The following is a 16,178-nucleotide window of genomic DNA, read 5'->3' as shown; positions in this document are numbered from 1 at the left end:
TAGTCCACCGGGCTTCAGCCAGCAGGATTGCAACATTGTTTCAAATACAGAAGGTAAACAAAGGCCAGAAACCTGCTTTCAGCAGCGGAGGCCTAAGAGCTGGAGTCAAGCCTCAAAGCTAAAGCTGGCCCAGAATAAAAAAAAAATAAGAAAGAAAGGAGCAGTTGGGAGCTTCAGTCACCCCCAGCCTGAAAACAGCCCTCAGCCCCTCACCCAGGCTGGCCAGGCACCCCAGTGGGGACCCCCACCCTGATCTAGGACACCCTTCAGGGCAAACCAGCCGGTCCCCACCCATGCACCAGGCCTCTGTCCTATATAGTAAAAGGGTAATATGCCTCCCAGCACCGGGATCAGCGTGACAGGGGGCAGCGCCCAAACCCCCTGATCGCCCTGTGGCTCTGTGTGTGACAGGGGGCGGGGCCACAACGTCCCTATCAGCCCTGCTCTGTTCGTGACAGCGGAAGGCGCCCCAGCCCCCTGATCAGCCCTGCTCTGTGCCTGATAGGGGGGAGCTCCCCAACCTCTGATCGCCCTGCGGCTCTGTGTATGACAGGGGGCGGGGCCACAACCTCCCTATTGGCCCTGCTCTGTTCGTGACAGGGGAAGGCGCCCCAACCCCCTGATCAGCCCTGCTCTGTGCCTGATAGGGGGAGCTCCCCAACCCCCTGATCGCCCTGCGGCTCTGTGTGTGACAGGGTGTGGCGCCCCAACCCGCTGATCGGCCCTGCTCTGTGTGTGACAGGGGGCAGCGCCCCAACCCCCCCCGCCCCCCGGGCCCTGCTCTGTGTGTGACGGGGTAGAGCCATAACCTCCCCATCGGCCCTTCCCTGAGTGTGACAGTGGCAGAGCCCCAACCCCCTGATCCGCCCTGCTCTGTGTGTGACAGGGGGCGGTGCCCCAACTCCCCTATCGGCCCTACTCTGTGAGTGACCAGGGGATCTCCCCAACCCCCTGATCAGCCCTGCTCTGTGCATGACAGGGGGGAGTTCCCCAACCCCCTGATGGGCCCTGCTCTGTGCGTGACAGGGTATGGAGCCCCAACCCCCCTGATGGGCCCTGCTCTGTGAGTGACGGGGGGAGCTCCCCAACCCCCTGATTGGCCCTGCTCTGTGCAAGACGGGGTGGCGCCGCAATCTGCCCATCGACCCTGCCTTGAGTGTGACAGGGGGCGGTGCCCCAACCCCCCAATCGGCCCTACCCTGAGCGTGACTGAGGGTGGCAACGCAACCTCCCGATCGGCCCTGCTCTGTGCATGACAGGGGTCGGCGCCCCAACTCCCCGATCGGCCCTGCTCTGTGCATGACAGGGGGCGGCACCCCAACTCCCCAATCGGCCCTGCTCTGTGCATGACAGGGGTCGGCGCCCCAACTCCCCAATCGGCCCTGCTCTGTGCATGACAGGGGGCGGCACCCCAACTCCCCAATCGGCCCTGCTCTGAGCCCGACCAGGGGCTGCACCTAGGGATTGGGCCTGCCCTCTGCCACCCGGGAGCAGGCCTAAGCCAGCAGGTCGTTATCTCCCGAGGGGTCCCAGACTGCGAGAGGGCACAGGCCGGGCTGAGGGACCCCCCCTTCCCCCCGAGTGCACAAATTTTTGTGCACCGGGCCTCTAGTCTATAATAATAAAAGCATAATACGCTAATTAGATTGGACAGTGAACAATCTTCTGGATGTCATTCTGGACGTCCTTCCAGATGAAGCCATGGCAGTGGGGGCTGAGGCAGAGGTGGTTAGGGGCGATCAGGCAGGCAGGCGAGTGGTTAGGGGCGATCAGGCAGGCAGGCAGAGTGGTTAGGGGTGATCAGGCAGGCAGGCAGGTGAGCGGTTAGGGGTGATCAGGCAGGCAGGCAGGTGAGCGGTTAGGGGTGATCAGGCAGGCAGAGTGGTTAGGGGCAATCAGGCAGGCAGGCAGAGCGGTTAGGGGTGATCAGGCAGGCAGGCAGGCAGAGCGGTTAGGGGTGATCAGGCAGGCAGGCAGGTGAGCGGTTAGGGGTGATCAGGCAGGCAGGCAGGTGAGCGGTTAGGGGTGATCAGGCAGGCAGGCAGAGCGGTTAGGGGTGATCAGGCAGGCAGGCAGGTGAGCGGTTAGGGGTGATCAGGCCGGCAGGCAGGTGAGCGGTTAGGGGTGATCAGGCAGGCAGAGTGGTTAGGGGCAATCAGGCAGGCAGGCAGAGCGGTTAGGGGTGATCAGGCAGGCAGGCAGGTGAGCGGTTAGGGTGATCAGGCAGGCAGAGTGGTTAGGGGCAATCAGGCAGGCAGGCAGAGCGGTTAGGGGTGATCAGGCAGGCAGGCAGGTGAGCGGTTAGGGGTGATCAGGCAGGCAGGCAGGTGAGCGGTTAGGGGTGATCAGGCAGGCAGGCAGGTGAGCGGTTAGGGGTGATCAGGCAGGCAGGCAGGTGAGCGGTTAGGGGTGATCAGGCAGGCAGGCAGGTGAGCGGTTAGGGGTGATCAGGAAGGCAGGCAGGTGAGTGGTTAGGGGTGATCAGGCAGGCAGGCAGGTGAGCGGTTAGGGGTGATCAGGAAGGCAAGCAGGTGAGTGGTTAGGGGTGATCAGGCAGGCAGGCAGGCAGAGTGGTTAGGGATGATCAAGCAGGCAGGTGAGCGGTTAGGGGTGATCAGGCAGGCAGGCAGAGTGGTTAGGGGCGATCAGGCAGGCAGGAGAGCAGGCAAAGTGGTTAGGAGCCAGCGATCCCTGATAGCGAGAGGTATGTCCTACTAAAGTATGTCCCTGTCAGATCGAACCTAAACCAGCAGTCAGACATTGCGTGCACCGGGCCCCTAGTATATATCTAATAAAAAAAGGAGAGAGAGCCCTGGCTGGTGTGGCTCAGTGGATAGAGCGTCGGCCTGCGGACTGGAGGGTCCCGGGTTCGATTCCGGCCAAGGGCATGTACCTGGGTTGCGGGCACATCCCCAGTAGGGGGCGTGCTGGAGGCGGCTGATCGCTGTTTCTCTCCCATCGATGTTTCTAACTCTCTATCCCTCTCCCTTCCTCTCTGTAAAAAATCAATAAAATATTTTTTTTTAAAAAAAAAAGGAGAGAGAGATCGGACGAGGCCACAGCTCAGCCGGAGGCCGTGCGCGGATGACTCACGCCCCGTGCTGCTGGCACTCGCCTGGGCTGCTCTGCCTCCTCCTCACCCCGGGACGGAGCCAGCTTGGCCTCCTGTGCACGCCCCACCCCGCACCCCTCATCCTCTTTCATTTGCCCGCCTAACGTATACTTACCCGGCGTCCGGCGTCCGTGCCTTCCCAGAGCAGCCCGTCCTACATAAAAACAAGCACCAGGCAGGGGAGTGTACCCCAGATTGTCTGACCTTCCATCTAAACAACCGGTTCCGTTTGTGAGCACGAATGTCCTTCTCTTGCGGTTAAAAAAAAAATGAAGCAAGCTCCCGGCCGGCGCGGCTCAGGGGATGAGCGTCGCCCTAGGAACCAGGAGGTCAGGGTTCGATTCCCGGTCAGGGCACAGGCCCGGGAGCAGGCTCCATCCCCAGTGGGGGGTGTGCAGGAGGCAGCCAACCCATGATTCTCTTTCATCATGGATGTTTCTCTTCCTCTCCCTCTCCCTTCCTCTCTGAGATCAATTAAGAAAAATAAAAGGAAAGGAAGCATTCTTGCTCTGGCCGGGTGGCTCAATGGTTGGAGCATACTCCAAAAGGTGGTGGGTTCGGCCCCTAGTCAGGGCGTGTACAGGAGACACCCAATTGATGTTTCTCTCTCTCTTCCTCTCTCTCTAAAATCAATGAAAACATGTCCTGGGGTGAGGATAAAAAAAAAAAATTGTATTCTGCTTATGGCTGACTTGGTGTTACCTTATACAAGGAGATGGTCTTGTCCGGCCCATGTCGCTCAGTGGTTGTGTGTCGACCTAGGAACCAGGAGGTCAGGGTTCGATTCCCGGTCGGGGCACAGGCCCGGGTTGTGGGCTCCATCCCCAGTGGGGGGCGTGCAGGAGGCAGCTTATGAATGAGTCTCTCATCATTGATGTTTCTCTCCCTCTCCCTTCCTCTCTGAAATCAATTAAAGAATATACGCATACTAGAGGCCCGTTGCACAAAGAGACTCGTGCACTAGGCCTTCCCTTCCCCTGGCTGCCAGCACCGGTTTTCCTCCCGCACCCGGGACCCAGGCCTTCGCTCCGACCTCGGCAGAGAAGCCAAGCCTCTTCAGTCTTCGCTCCATGCCTGTATATGCAAATTAACCGCCATCTTTGTTGGGTTAATTTGCATACTCATCCTGATTGGCTGGTGGGTGTACCAGAGTGACACCAATTTGCATGTTTCTCTTTTATTAGTGTAGATATACTAGGGGCCTGGTGCACGAAATTTGTGCACTCGGGGCGGGGGGGGGGTCCCTCAGCCCGTCCTGTGCCCTCTCACAGACCGGGAGCCCCTGGGGGGGGATGTCCGACTGCTGGCTTAGGCCCGCTCCCTACAGCACTGAGGTTGGACATTCTTAGTGCTGCTGCGGAGGCGGGAGATGCCTCCTGTGATGCCAGCTGTGAGCCCGGCTTAGCGTTGAGCGTCTGCCCTCTGGTGGTCAGTGCACATCATAACAACCGGTCGTTCTGTCGTTCGGCCAATTTCCATATGAGCCTTTTATGCTATAGGGTTTGTTAAAGGAGGCGGTCTTGTCTGACCTGGAACCCCGCATGCCTGTATTGTCCTTGGTCAAGCGCCCTGTCCACCTAGGTATGCTGCCCCCACGCCAGCCCAGGTGGTAGTAACAGCCTCACCAGCGTCCCTCCGGACGGTGGAATTAACCAGTGACTTCTATTCCTTCTTTACGTTTTTCTGCACTTGCCAACTTTCTTGCTGTGACCATGTTTGCTTTCGAATAAGCACCCAAATAAATTTATTTGCACAAAAGAAGAAAATAAGCTAAAAATAAATAAAACGAGGCTGTCTTGAGCAACTGAACGCCAGGCTGAGGGGTCCTGATGGCAGAGTTCAGGGGCAGGGGGGCCGGCCTTGAATAGGAAAGACCGATGCGTTTGGCCAATCGGGACGTGTTCAGTTCCCAGTCCCCGCTGGCCCAGCGGGAGGCAGTTCTCCCAAGGTGCAGACCACACACCGGGAGCTTGTGGGGGGGCAGAGGGACAGCCCCCCATCAGCTCAGTGACGGCCTCATGGCCAGGACCTAGTCAGTCTGCTTGCTCACCCCCACGCCCTGTACCGCCTTCCTGTCCTGGAATGTGAGGAGCCACGCAGGGTTGTGTCAGGGCCAAGCGAGCGGCGAGGTCCCCCGACCTTTCGTAGGTCACAGGGCAGATTTGTTCTCTCCGGCTGCGTGTCCGAGCCTGAGGCCCGTTGCTTGCGGATGTGTTAGAGGTGCACTGAGACCCTGAGTCCTGAACCCTGGGGAGGACGAGCACCTGGGAAGCACTTTTTTAAAAAAAGTACCAATATTTGCCCTGGCCGGTGTGGCTCAGTGGATAGAGCGTCGGCCTGCGGACTCAAGGGTTCCAGGTTCGATTCTGGTCAAGGGCATGTGCCTTGGTTGCCAGTGGGGATGTGCAGGAGGCAGCTGATGGATGTTTCTCTCTCATCGATGTTTCTAACGCTCTATCCCTCTCCCTCCCTCTGTAAAAAATCAAAATATATTTAAAAAAAATAAAAAATAAAAAAGTACAAATATTTTTGTTAGTTAAAGAGAGGAAGGAAGAGCTAGAGGGAGATAGAAACATCTACTGATCATCATAAAAGGATATTATGCTAATTAGACCGGATGTCATTCCAGACGTCCTTCCTGAGGAAGCTGGGGCCCGGGGAGGGGGGGGGGGGGGAGCCAGCCGGGGTCCCGGGTGCCTGTGGGCGGTGGGAGGAGGGAAGCCCAGGTCCTGGGGCCGGAGTAGAAGCCGGTGCCGGCAGCCGGGGGAAGGAAGGCCAACTCTTGCAGGAATTTTCGTGCATCGGGCCTCTAGTCAATGATGAGAGAGAATCAAGGATCGGCTGCTTCCTGCACGCCCCCCACTGGGGATGGAGCCCACAACCCGGGCCTGTGCCCCGACCGGGAATCGAACCCTGACCTCCTGGTTCCTGGGTCCACGCTCAGCCACGGAGCCACGCCGGCCGAGCTCAGAATGACTTTAATGAAGAAATGGTCTTCGAGAGGCCGGTCCCCCAGGTTATTGAGATCAGTGTGGGCGAGTTCACGTAGGTGAGGCCTCCCGAAGGAGCCACGATAAAAGTTAATTTAATTCTCTGGGCGTCTGTGAGTGACAGCAGCAGGGCCAGAGAGGCGATTGGGCGGCTCCCCCGTCTGCAGCCGCCCTGCCGGCGATCCAGGCGGGTCCCTCCTGCCCCTTCTTCCTGAGAGGGAATTCGGCTGCCAGGCCAGGAGGGATGAGGGCGAACGGGGGCCCCGGGCAGTTGGCACGGGGCAGGCTCAGGGTCAAGGCACTGGGTTAGAGTAAAAAAGTCACCTATGAGATATTAGTGTTTATTGCATGTCATATTATCCTATTTTTTAAAAAATATATTTTATTGATTTTTTACAGAGAGGAAGGGAGAGGGATAGAGAGTTAGAAACATGATCAGCTGCCTCCTGCACACCCCCTACTGGGGATGGAGCCAGCAACCAAGGTCCATGCCCTTGACCAGAATCAAACCCGGGACCCTTCAGTCCGCAGGCCGCCGCTCTATCCACTGAACCACACCGGCCAGGGAAATTTATTTCATTTTTTAAAGGCTGGGCCAGTCCCTGCCTTAAGTGTTTTAACATGCTTATAACTACCTTATGAGGTTGTCTCCATTTTATTTTATTATTATTACTATTATTTGTTAATCCTCACTCGAGGAAATTTTCCCCATTGATTTTTAGAGAGCGTAAGAGAGGGGGAGAGACGGAGAGAAACGTTGATGCTATTGACACCCACCTGTTGGCTGCCTCCTGCACGCACCTCCACCAAACCCGAAACCCCGGCATGTGCCCTTGACTGGAATGGAACCCGGGACCCTTCAGTCCACGGGCCAGCGCTCTAGCCACTGAGCCAGACTGGCCGGGGCGCACGCGGTGGATTTAAATCGCCGCCGCAGGAGATCTTATTGGGGGTTCAGACCCCTTCAAACCCACGACCCGAACCCGGTGGAGGTGCGTGCCAGTAGCCGGCAAAGGGCCTGCAGTCACGCCCAGGGTGTCCCGTGCGCCTGGGCGCGCGAGGGGCTGGCTGCTCGGCGCGCACGGCCCCGCCTGCCTTCCCCTGACTCGGGGACCCTGTCGGGAGGGGAACAGCCACGACCGCCCGGCCCCACGACACCACGACCCACCCCTCCCGGGACAGAGGCCGAGGCGGCCCGGAAAGCAGCAGGCCCTCCCCACGCTCCCCCAGCCGCAGCTTGGCTACATCCCCAAGGGCCTCCGTGCCGCACAGAACTTGGGGATCGGGGGGGACGGGAGCCCCAGAAGCCGGGCAGCGGGGGGCCCCGTCCTCCCGGAGGCCACCCGCCCCCCTGGCCGCGGACGCCCTGGGCTCCTCCCGGCGGCCCCACGCGCGGCCGGGTCCCCGGCGGGGAGCGCGCGCGCCCTGAGCGCGTCCGGGGGTGGCGCCGCCGCGCGGTCCCCGGAAGTGGCGGGAGCCCGGGCGGGCGGGCGGGCGGGGGCGTTGCGCGCGGGGATCGGGGCGCCTCCGCCATGGCCGCCGGCTTTGTGCGCCGCGCGCGGGCCCGGGCCGTCCACGCCTCCCCGGGGCGGCGGCGGCGGGGCCTCCGCTGACCCCTCCGCGCCCCGCCCCGCCCGCCCGCCCCGCCTCCGCCTCCCTCCGCGCGCTCCCCGCGCCCGCGCGCCCGGCCTCGCTCCTGCCCGCCTGCCCGGCCGGCGGGGGGGTGGACCAGCCGCCCCGATGCCCGAGCCCGGCCCCAGGATGAACGGCTTCTCGCTGGGCGAGCTGTGCTGGCTCTTCTGCTGCCCGCCCTGCCCGAGCCGCATCGCCGCCAAGCTGGCCTTCCTGCCGCCGGAGCCCACCTACACGGTGCTGGCGCCCGAGCAGCGCGGCCCGGTCCCGGCCGCCTCGGCCGCCCCGCTCCCGGCCGCCCCGGCCGCCCCGGCGCCCCCGATCCCGGCCGCCCCGGCCCCCGCGGCCACCCCGGGGCCGGCGGCGGCGGAGGAGGGCGCGGGCGCGTGCTCCTTGCACCTGAGCGAGCGCGCCGACTGGCAGTACTCGCAGCGCGAGCTGGACGCCGTCGAGGTCTTCTTCTCGCGCACGGCCCGCGACAACCGGCTGGGCTGCATGTTCGTGCGCTGCGCGCCCGCCGGCCGCTACACGCTGCTCTTCTCGCACGGCAACGCCGTGGACCTGGGCCAGATGTGCAGCTTCTACCTCGGCCTGGGCTCGCGCATCAACTGCAACATCTTCTCCTACGACTACTCGGGCTACGGCGTCAGCTCGGGCCGGCCCTCGGAGCAGAACCTCTACGCCGACATCGACGCCGCCTGGCAGGCGCTGCGCACCCGGTGAGCCCGCGGGGGCGCGCGCGGTGGGGGGCGGTCCGGCCCGGCCGGGCCTGGGCTGGGCTGGGCTGGGCTGGGCTGCGTGCGAGGAGGGGAGACGGGTCGGGTCGGGTAGCGGGGGTGGGGGGGTCCCTCCTGGACTGTGCGTTCGCCTCCTCGTGCGTCCTGGCCTGGTTTCCACCCCCCAACCCTTTCCACCACCCCTGAGGGTCCTTGGAGAGCCCAGGTTCGGAGGGTTTTGCAGGCTTGGGCACATCTGGGTGCCCCCGTCCCCCTTCATCCCCGCGGTTGGGTCTTTTGTGTCTCTGGTCACCCCAAGTGGCGCGTGGGGTGCTCAAGTACCGGCCGAGAGAAAACTGGTTTGGCGTGGAGAGTGTGTGAGCTGGCGGCCAGGAGACAAGGTCCCTGGGGCTCCCGTGACCTTGGGCCAGGCACAGGGCGCCTGGAGACCTCTGGTTCCTGGTAAGCTCAGGGGTGAGATGGGCCACCTCCCCAAAGGCTGTGCGTTAGGGGGGTGCGGTGCCCTGCGGGGCGGCACCATCGGGGCGGCTCTGGGCAGAGCGGGAGGGCCTGGGGGTGTGTGAAGTTGGCGCCCTGGTGGGCAGGACGCAAGGGGTGCCCGCCGCCTGGCGCCCTCCCTGAGCCTGGGCAGCAGCCCAGGGTGCCTGTGGGTTTTACAGGGTTCGGGGGTGCTCTTTGCCTTGGGTTTGCACCCGCAGGAGGACGGGGACGTGTTGGTGGAGGGAGGGCCTTGGCCGGGCCAGGCTCCAGTGGAGGGCCATCGTGCCAGGCCAGCAGGACACTTGAGTGCCATTCTCCGCTCAAAGTGGGCCGGTCACTTCACCCGGCGCCCATTTTTTTTCCTTTCTGTCTGTGACTTGCCCTTTCCCGCCTGAGGTCAGTGATGGGTGGGCACACCCAGGAGGGTGTCTGCAGGGACAGCTTCAGGGGACAGGGTCGCAGAGCACGTCTGGGGCCTGGCCGGGGCCCCTACACGGCTCTTCTCTAAAATGTGTTTCCCGAGCCCCGGCCGGTGTGGCTCAATGGATAGAGCGCCGGCCTGCAGACTGAAGGGTCCCGGGTTCGATTCCAGTCAAGGGCGCATGGGCCCGGATTGCGGGCTCGATCCCCAGTGTGGGGCGTGCAGGAGGCAGCCGGTCCATGATTCTCCCTCATCATGGATGTTTCTATCTCTCCCTCTCCCTCCCTCTCTGACATCAATACAAATATATTTAAAAAAATAAAAGTAAAAATCAAACGTGTTTGCCGGGCTTATCCACGACCCTGTCCCCATTCCTGAGCCTAAAGAAGCTCATATCTTAGTTACCCTTTGCTGTTCTGGGGGAAAAAAGGGCTTGTCCACCAGGAAGTCCTTAAGATGTCACACAGGTTGCTTCTCCGAGTTCTGAAGTCCCGTCTCGCCGGGTCCCAGCTTTTCCGGGCGGACACGGAAGTCGTATGCAAATACGTTGAGTCAGAGAATCCACAGGTCGGTCAGAGCCACCTGTTCCGGGAAAGGGTGTCGAAGGTGTTTGTTGTTTTTTCTTCAAATATATTTATGTGGATGTCAGAGAGGAAGGGAGAGGGAGGGAGAAAGAGAAACACCTGGATGAGAGAGACTCATGGACCGGCGGCCTCCTGCACGCCCCCTATTGGGGATCGAGCCCACAACCCGGGCCCATGTGCCCTTGACTGGAATCGAACCCGGGACCCTTCAGTCCGCAGGCCGACGCTCTACCCACTGAGCCACACCAGCTAGGGCTCAAAGGTAGGTTTTACACAGGGTCTGTGGGGTGCTGGAATTTGCTGTCGGTGACGGAGGTATTAAAAGGAAGGGTTCGGGCCCGGCTGGCGTGGCTCGGTGGTTGAGCGTCGACCTAGGAACCAGGAGGTCAGGGTTCGATTCCCGGTCAGGGCACAGGCCTGGGTTTCGGGCTCGATCCCCAGTGGGGGGCATGCAGGAGGCAGCCGATCCATGATTCTCTCTCATTGTGGATGTTCTCTCTCCCCCTCTCCCTTCCTCTCTGACATCAACCCTTATAATAAAAGGCTAATATGGAAATTGTCCCCTTGACCAGGAGTTCGACAGGAAGTTTGACCAGGGGACGAAGCCTGCTGGCCAACCGCCCGCAGCCCCTCCCCCCGGCCACCCCCACCTCCAATCGCCTCCCCCACCCCGATCAGGGGCTGGGCCGGCCAGACCCTACCTGTGCACAAATTTGTGCACCGGGCCTCTAGTATGTGTGTGTGTGTGTGTGTGTGTGTGTGTGTGTGTGTATAAAATAAGGGTTTGGCATTAGGCTTTTTTATTTGACACAGTGAAGCTCTTCCTTGAGTGGGTTTTATAATAAGATGCCCGTGGAACCCTGTCCCTCCCTACCTGAGCGTCCGCACGGAAATGGACGCCCGTCGGGGACCAGGCCCGCCCTTTGGCCCGCGTAGGCAGGTGTGTCCGCGTGACAACATCTGTGAGGCGTAGCGACTTCCCGGAGGCCGGGTCACGCTCAGTTGAACGCAGGGCGTGGTTCTGGAACAGGGTTTCGTTTTGAATTATCTGACGAGGTATCTACATTCTGCCCACGGTTTGTTTAAGGTTAAGCCGGAACGCCTACCTCGACTGCCAGGCACGCCCGTCAGAGGGGAGGGTCTAAGGATTCGAAGAAACCTTACCTGACCTCTGTCCTGGGCGTTTCACACATTTTAAAGATATTATTATTATTATTATTATTTTATTATTATTATTGCATTTACTGGTCGATTCTTGTGTGTGTGTCGGGATTCTTGTGTGTGCTGTGACCGGGGATCGAACCCATGACCTTGGCGTATTGGGACGATGCTCTAACCGACTACGCTACCCAGCTGGGGCCTCAGACTCTTTGGATTGCGACTCCCACAGTAAGAAACACATTTTGTATCTTTAAAAAAAATATATATTTTTATTGATTTCGGAGAGGAAGGGAGAGGGAGAGAGAGAAACATCCATGATGAGAGAGAATCACGGACCGGCTGCCTCCTGCACGCCCTGCACTGGGGATCGAGCCCGCAACCCGGATATGTGCCCTTGACTGGACTCGAACCTGGGACACTGCAGTCCGAAGGCCGATGCTGTATCCGCTGAGCCAATCCAGCTGGGGCTATATTTTTATTGATGTCAGAGAGGAAGGGAGAGGGAGAGAGAGATAGAGACATCCATGATGAGAGAGAATCATGGACCGGCTGCCTCCTTCACGCCCTGCACTGGGTGTCGAGCCCACAACCCAGGCACGGGCCCTGAGTGGAATCGAACCTGGAACCCTTCAGTCCGCAGGCTGATGCTCTATCCACTGAGCCACACCGACCAGGGCCCGATGAAACGTTTTAATCTAGGGCCGTGGTCTGCAAACCGCGGCTCGCGAGCCACATGCGGCTCTTTGGCCCCTTGAGTGTGGCTCTTCCACAAAATACCATGTGCGGGCCCACACGTACAGTGCGATTGAAACTTCGTGGCGCATGCGCAGAAGTCGGTATTTTGTGGAAGAGCCACACTCAAGGGGCCAAAGAGCCGCATGTGGCTCTCGAGCCGCAGCTTGCCGACCACTGATCTAGGGCAAGGAGAGAGATGGGGTATTCGTGGTTCCGTTCACCACTGATAAATAAGAGACTCATAGCCTGAGTGCCAAAGGCAGATGAGGAAAGACTTAAGATTTCATCCTCTCATTCATTCATTCATTCATTCATTCATTCATTCATTCATTGGACCAGCCAGCCATCACCCATTAAACACGCATGTAGCGATTCCGTGTTTGGACCGGACTTAAGATTCCATCCTCTCATTCATTCATTCATTCATTCATTGGACCAGCCAGCCATCACCCATTAAACACGCATGTAGCGATTCCGTGTTTGGACCGGACGCTGTGGTCGGCCCCCCGGTGTGTCGTGAACCCCACACGGTCCCTTTGTGCCGTGGAAACACGGGTTCGGTCCCAGCGGCGTTTGGAATGTGTCAGCACGCGGGGCCGTGTCACGACGTCCGTGTGGCTTTGCGGGATCGGAACAGGAAAACCCGTCCGTCCGGGGACGGCGGCTGGGGACCCCGGGCCGTCAGAGCGTCTGTCCGTGGCGAGTGGCCTGCCCCGTGTGGGTCTCTCCGGGAGGAGCAGGGAGTGGCTTCCCTGGACCTGCTGGAGGGAACGGCCTGACAGCCCCGCTCTGTGGTCTCAGGGGGGCCGGCCAGGCCACCGAGGGGGGAGTGCTGGGAGGCTGCGACCCTGAGCGAGCAGGGAACCTGTTAGGAATGGCGTCTGCCGTCGGGCGAAGGCAGGCGGATCCTTCCAGAAAGGAAGCTGGCGGCACCCTGTACCAGACCAGCCACGAGGAAGACTTAACTCTAAAACCGGGTGTGTTGAAACTGAGGGAGGCGGCCAGCGGGCGGGGCTCAGTGGCTGAGCGTCGACCTAGGAACCAGGAGGTCAGGGTTCGAGTCCCGGTCGGGGCACAGGCCCGGGTTGCGTGCTGGATCCCCAGTGGGGGGCGTGCAGGAGGCAGCCGATCCGTGATTCTCTCCCATCACTGATGTTTCTCTCTCTCTCCCTTCCTCTCTTTGAAATCTATAAAAATATATATTTTAAAAAATGATAATGGCAGTAATAATAATGATAAATAATAGATTTTTTTTTATCATTTAGTAAGAGCACAGTGGGCTGTCAGCGTTGTTCAGCGTGATCAGTACAACTAGAGGCCCGGTGCACGAAATCCGTGCAAGAGCAGGCCCTCCTTCCCCCGGCTGCCGGCACCGGCTTCCCTCGCACCCGAGACTGAGGCTTCCCTCATAGGCCCGGCTTCGTCCGGAAGGTCGTCTGGAAGGACGTCCAGTCTAATTAGCATATTACCCGTTTATTATTAGAGAGTATCAGGGCTGTAGTCACCGCAGGCTCCGATCACGGGGAACACCAGGCGCTCCCATCAGACGCATCTGTAATAATGAAAGTGTAATATGCTAATTAGGCCAGACAGTCGAATGACCTTCCGGACGTCATTCTGGACGTCCTTCCAGACTAAGCCACGGTGGCGGGGGCCGAGACAGAGGTGTTAGGGATGATCAGGCAGGCAGCAGAGTAGTTAGGGGCCATCAGGCAGGCAGAGGGGTTAGAAGCTAGCGGTCCCGGATTGTGAGAGGGTGCAGGCCAAGGTTAGGGGACCCCCCCCCCCCCCCCCCGCATGAATTTCGTGCACTGGGCCTGTAGTGTTAAAGAACTCGCTCCCTCCCTCCCCACCCCGCACACACGTAGATAACAGCAGGGCAAGCCTTGCTTGGTGGGTGTGGGCTGGGGGATGTTGGCTTTATTTGCGATGAAGGGGAAAGAGCGTCTTTGACTGGGCCCGGCCTGTCCTGTTTTAGCTTTGGGGCACGGCAGATGCATTTGTATTTTTAAAAATATATATTTTTTTATTGATTTCAGAGAGGACGGGAGAGGGAGGGGTAGAAACATCAATGATGAGAGAGAATCATGGATCGGTGTCTCCTGTCTGCCCTCCACTGGGGGTGGAGCCTGCAACCCGGGCACGTGCCCTGACCGGAATCGAACCCGGGACCCGTCGGTCCGCAGGCCGATGCTCTATCCACTGAGCCACACTGGCTAGGGCTATGCATTAGTAATTCTTTTTAAATAAATTTTTATTGATTTCAGAGAGGAGAGAGAGAGAGAGAGAAACATCCATGATGAGAGAGAACCATGGACCGGCTGCCTCATGCACGCCCCACACTGGGGTTTGAGCCTGCAACCCGGGCCTGTGCCCTGACCGGGAATCGAACCCGTGACCTCCTGGTTCCTAGGTCGATGCTGAAATACTGAGCCACGCGGCCGGCAGGGCCCTGCATTAGCATTTTAAGTCGGGCTGCACCTCGTTGACCGAGGTGTTTATGTCCCCAGAGCGCCCTTAGAGGAAGCGGAAACCTTACTACCTGTCACCCAACACCCGCCGCCCGCGCCTTTGCACACCGCCCCTCCTCGGCTCCGTCGGCCATCGCGTGTCCGGTCCGGGCTGAGCTCTCAGGGCCTGCTCTGCCTTCAGTCCGCAGACCGACGCTCTATCCACTGAGCCACACCAGCCAGGGCGCAAGCTCCATCTTGCTCCAGAGCTGTCTTTAGGGGCCGTCCTGGGCAGAACGAGGCCGGGGGGGGGGGGGAGGGGGGGGGCGTGTAATTATGCGGACGGCAAGTTCTGCGATGCCAGATTGTTGGAGGCTGGTTCCACTTCTTGGTTTATCCCCGTCGTCTTAAAGAGCTCCAGGGAGGTTCGGAGTCTGTGCTGGCAATCGCTGAGTTTTTCAGTGATCATTGCCGCCCTTCTAACTTGAAACATTTGCATTTATGCATATTCCGTGGCCGGTAGCCCAGCTGGTTAGGGTGTCGTCCCCGTGCACCAAGGTTGTGGGTTCGATCCCCAGTCAGGGCGCACGTACAAGAAGCCACCAATGATGCATCAATTAGTGGAACAGCACACCAGTGTTCCTCTCTCTCTCCTTAAAAATCAATAAGTAAAAAATTAAAAAAATATATATATATACATATGTTAGCCCTAGCTGGTCTGGCTCAGTGGATAGAGCGTCGGCCTGAGGACAGAAGGGTCCTGGGTTCGATTCCGGTCAAGGGCACAGGCCCGGGTTGCGGGCCCATCCGCAGTGCGGGGCGTGCAGGAGGCGGCCGACCCATGATTCTCTCTTGTCATGGATGTTTCAATCTCTCCCTCTCCCTTCCTCTCTGAAATCAATAAAAATATATTTAAAATACATACAGATATATATATATACACACACATATATATACATATCTATCTATCTATATGTTAGAAAAGGACTATTCACATGCTAATCATTTCTAAACACATTTTATATAATTAAGTTGGATTAAAATACATTTTCAAAAAATATGTTTTTATTGATTTCAGAGAGAGAGAGGAACATCCATGATGAGAGAGAATCACGGACCGGCCGCCTCCTGCACGCCCCACACTGGGGACCCAGCCTGCAACCCGGGCCTGTGCCCTGACCGGGACTCGAACCCCGACCTCCTGGTTCCTAGGTCGACGCTCAGCCCCGGAGCCACGCCGGCCGGGCTACCTAATATTTTGGGGGTTCCTTTTCTCAGAATCACAGGGTCTGAGCGTGAGGAGGCGTGAGGAATCTTGCACATTTCGGTCCTGCAACAAACCCAGCCCCTGAGGGTGGACGGAGGCTGGGTGCTGGGCTTGCATAGCCTCTCATTGTTCGCAGGTTTTCTCTGGCTCAGAAAGAAAAGAAAAAACCTCCAATTTGCATTTGAAAGGTGACTTTGAATTCCCCGGAGAGCCGCGTCCCCCTCCCCCTGCGATGGAATTCGCCTTTTTGTCTCAAGGTTTTTCTGAAGAAGAAAAATGCCCGGGAACCCCTGGAAATCCATTGAAAGGGAGGAAAGGCATTTTCTAAGGAGGCGGCCACTGGGGTGCCCTTGCCGGGGAGCCCCCCCCCCCCCATGGCTCTGCGGACTTTGCCCTTTGTCCCCTGAGGCCTGATTAGATGCAGGTGGCGAAGGATTAGTCCACAGAGCCCTGGGGGAGGGGGGCCGGGGGGGGGGGACCTCGGGGGCGCCCGGGTTTGCATCCCCCGGCCTGGCGGTGGCTCTGTGCCTCAGTTTACTTGCCTGTGCACCGGGAAAGGCCCGCAGTGCTTGCTGTGAATGACACTGGTAAGTCACTGTTCACCGAGAG

General features: G+C 59.2%; 1 protein-coding gene across 5 annotated transcripts in view; it reads left to right on the top strand.

Moving 5' to 3' along the window:
• The first annotated feature begins 7,763 nt into the window (after positions 1–7,763).
• Positions 7,764–16,178, top strand: part of ABHD17C (abhydrolase domain containing 17C, depalmitoylase) — a 33,312-nt gene continuing 24,897 nt past the window's right edge. Inside the window, exon 1 of one of the 5 annotated variants that reach the window (XM_036355473.1) lies at positions 7,764–8,453. In XM_036355473.1, coding sequence (XP_036211366.1) covers positions 7,843–8,453 — 611 coding nt within the window. In that variant the 5' untranslated portion in view covers positions 7,764–7,842. The remainder of the gene's footprint in view (positions 8,454–16,178) is intronic. The other 4 variants (XM_036355475.1, XM_036355474.1, XM_036355472.1 and 1 more) reach the window with 4 other exon arrangements.

This window comes from Myotis myotis, unplaced genomic scaffold (genome assembly GCF_014108235.1).
Source record: "Myotis myotis isolate mMyoMyo1 unplaced genomic scaffold, mMyoMyo1.p scaffold_m19_p_22, whole genome shotgun sequence".
Taxonomy (NCBI): domain Eukaryota; kingdom Metazoa; phylum Chordata; class Mammalia; order Chiroptera; family Vespertilionidae; genus Myotis; species Myotis myotis.
Note: the sequence above shows the minus strand (reverse complement) of the source record. Positions and strands in the feature narration are given on the sequence as shown.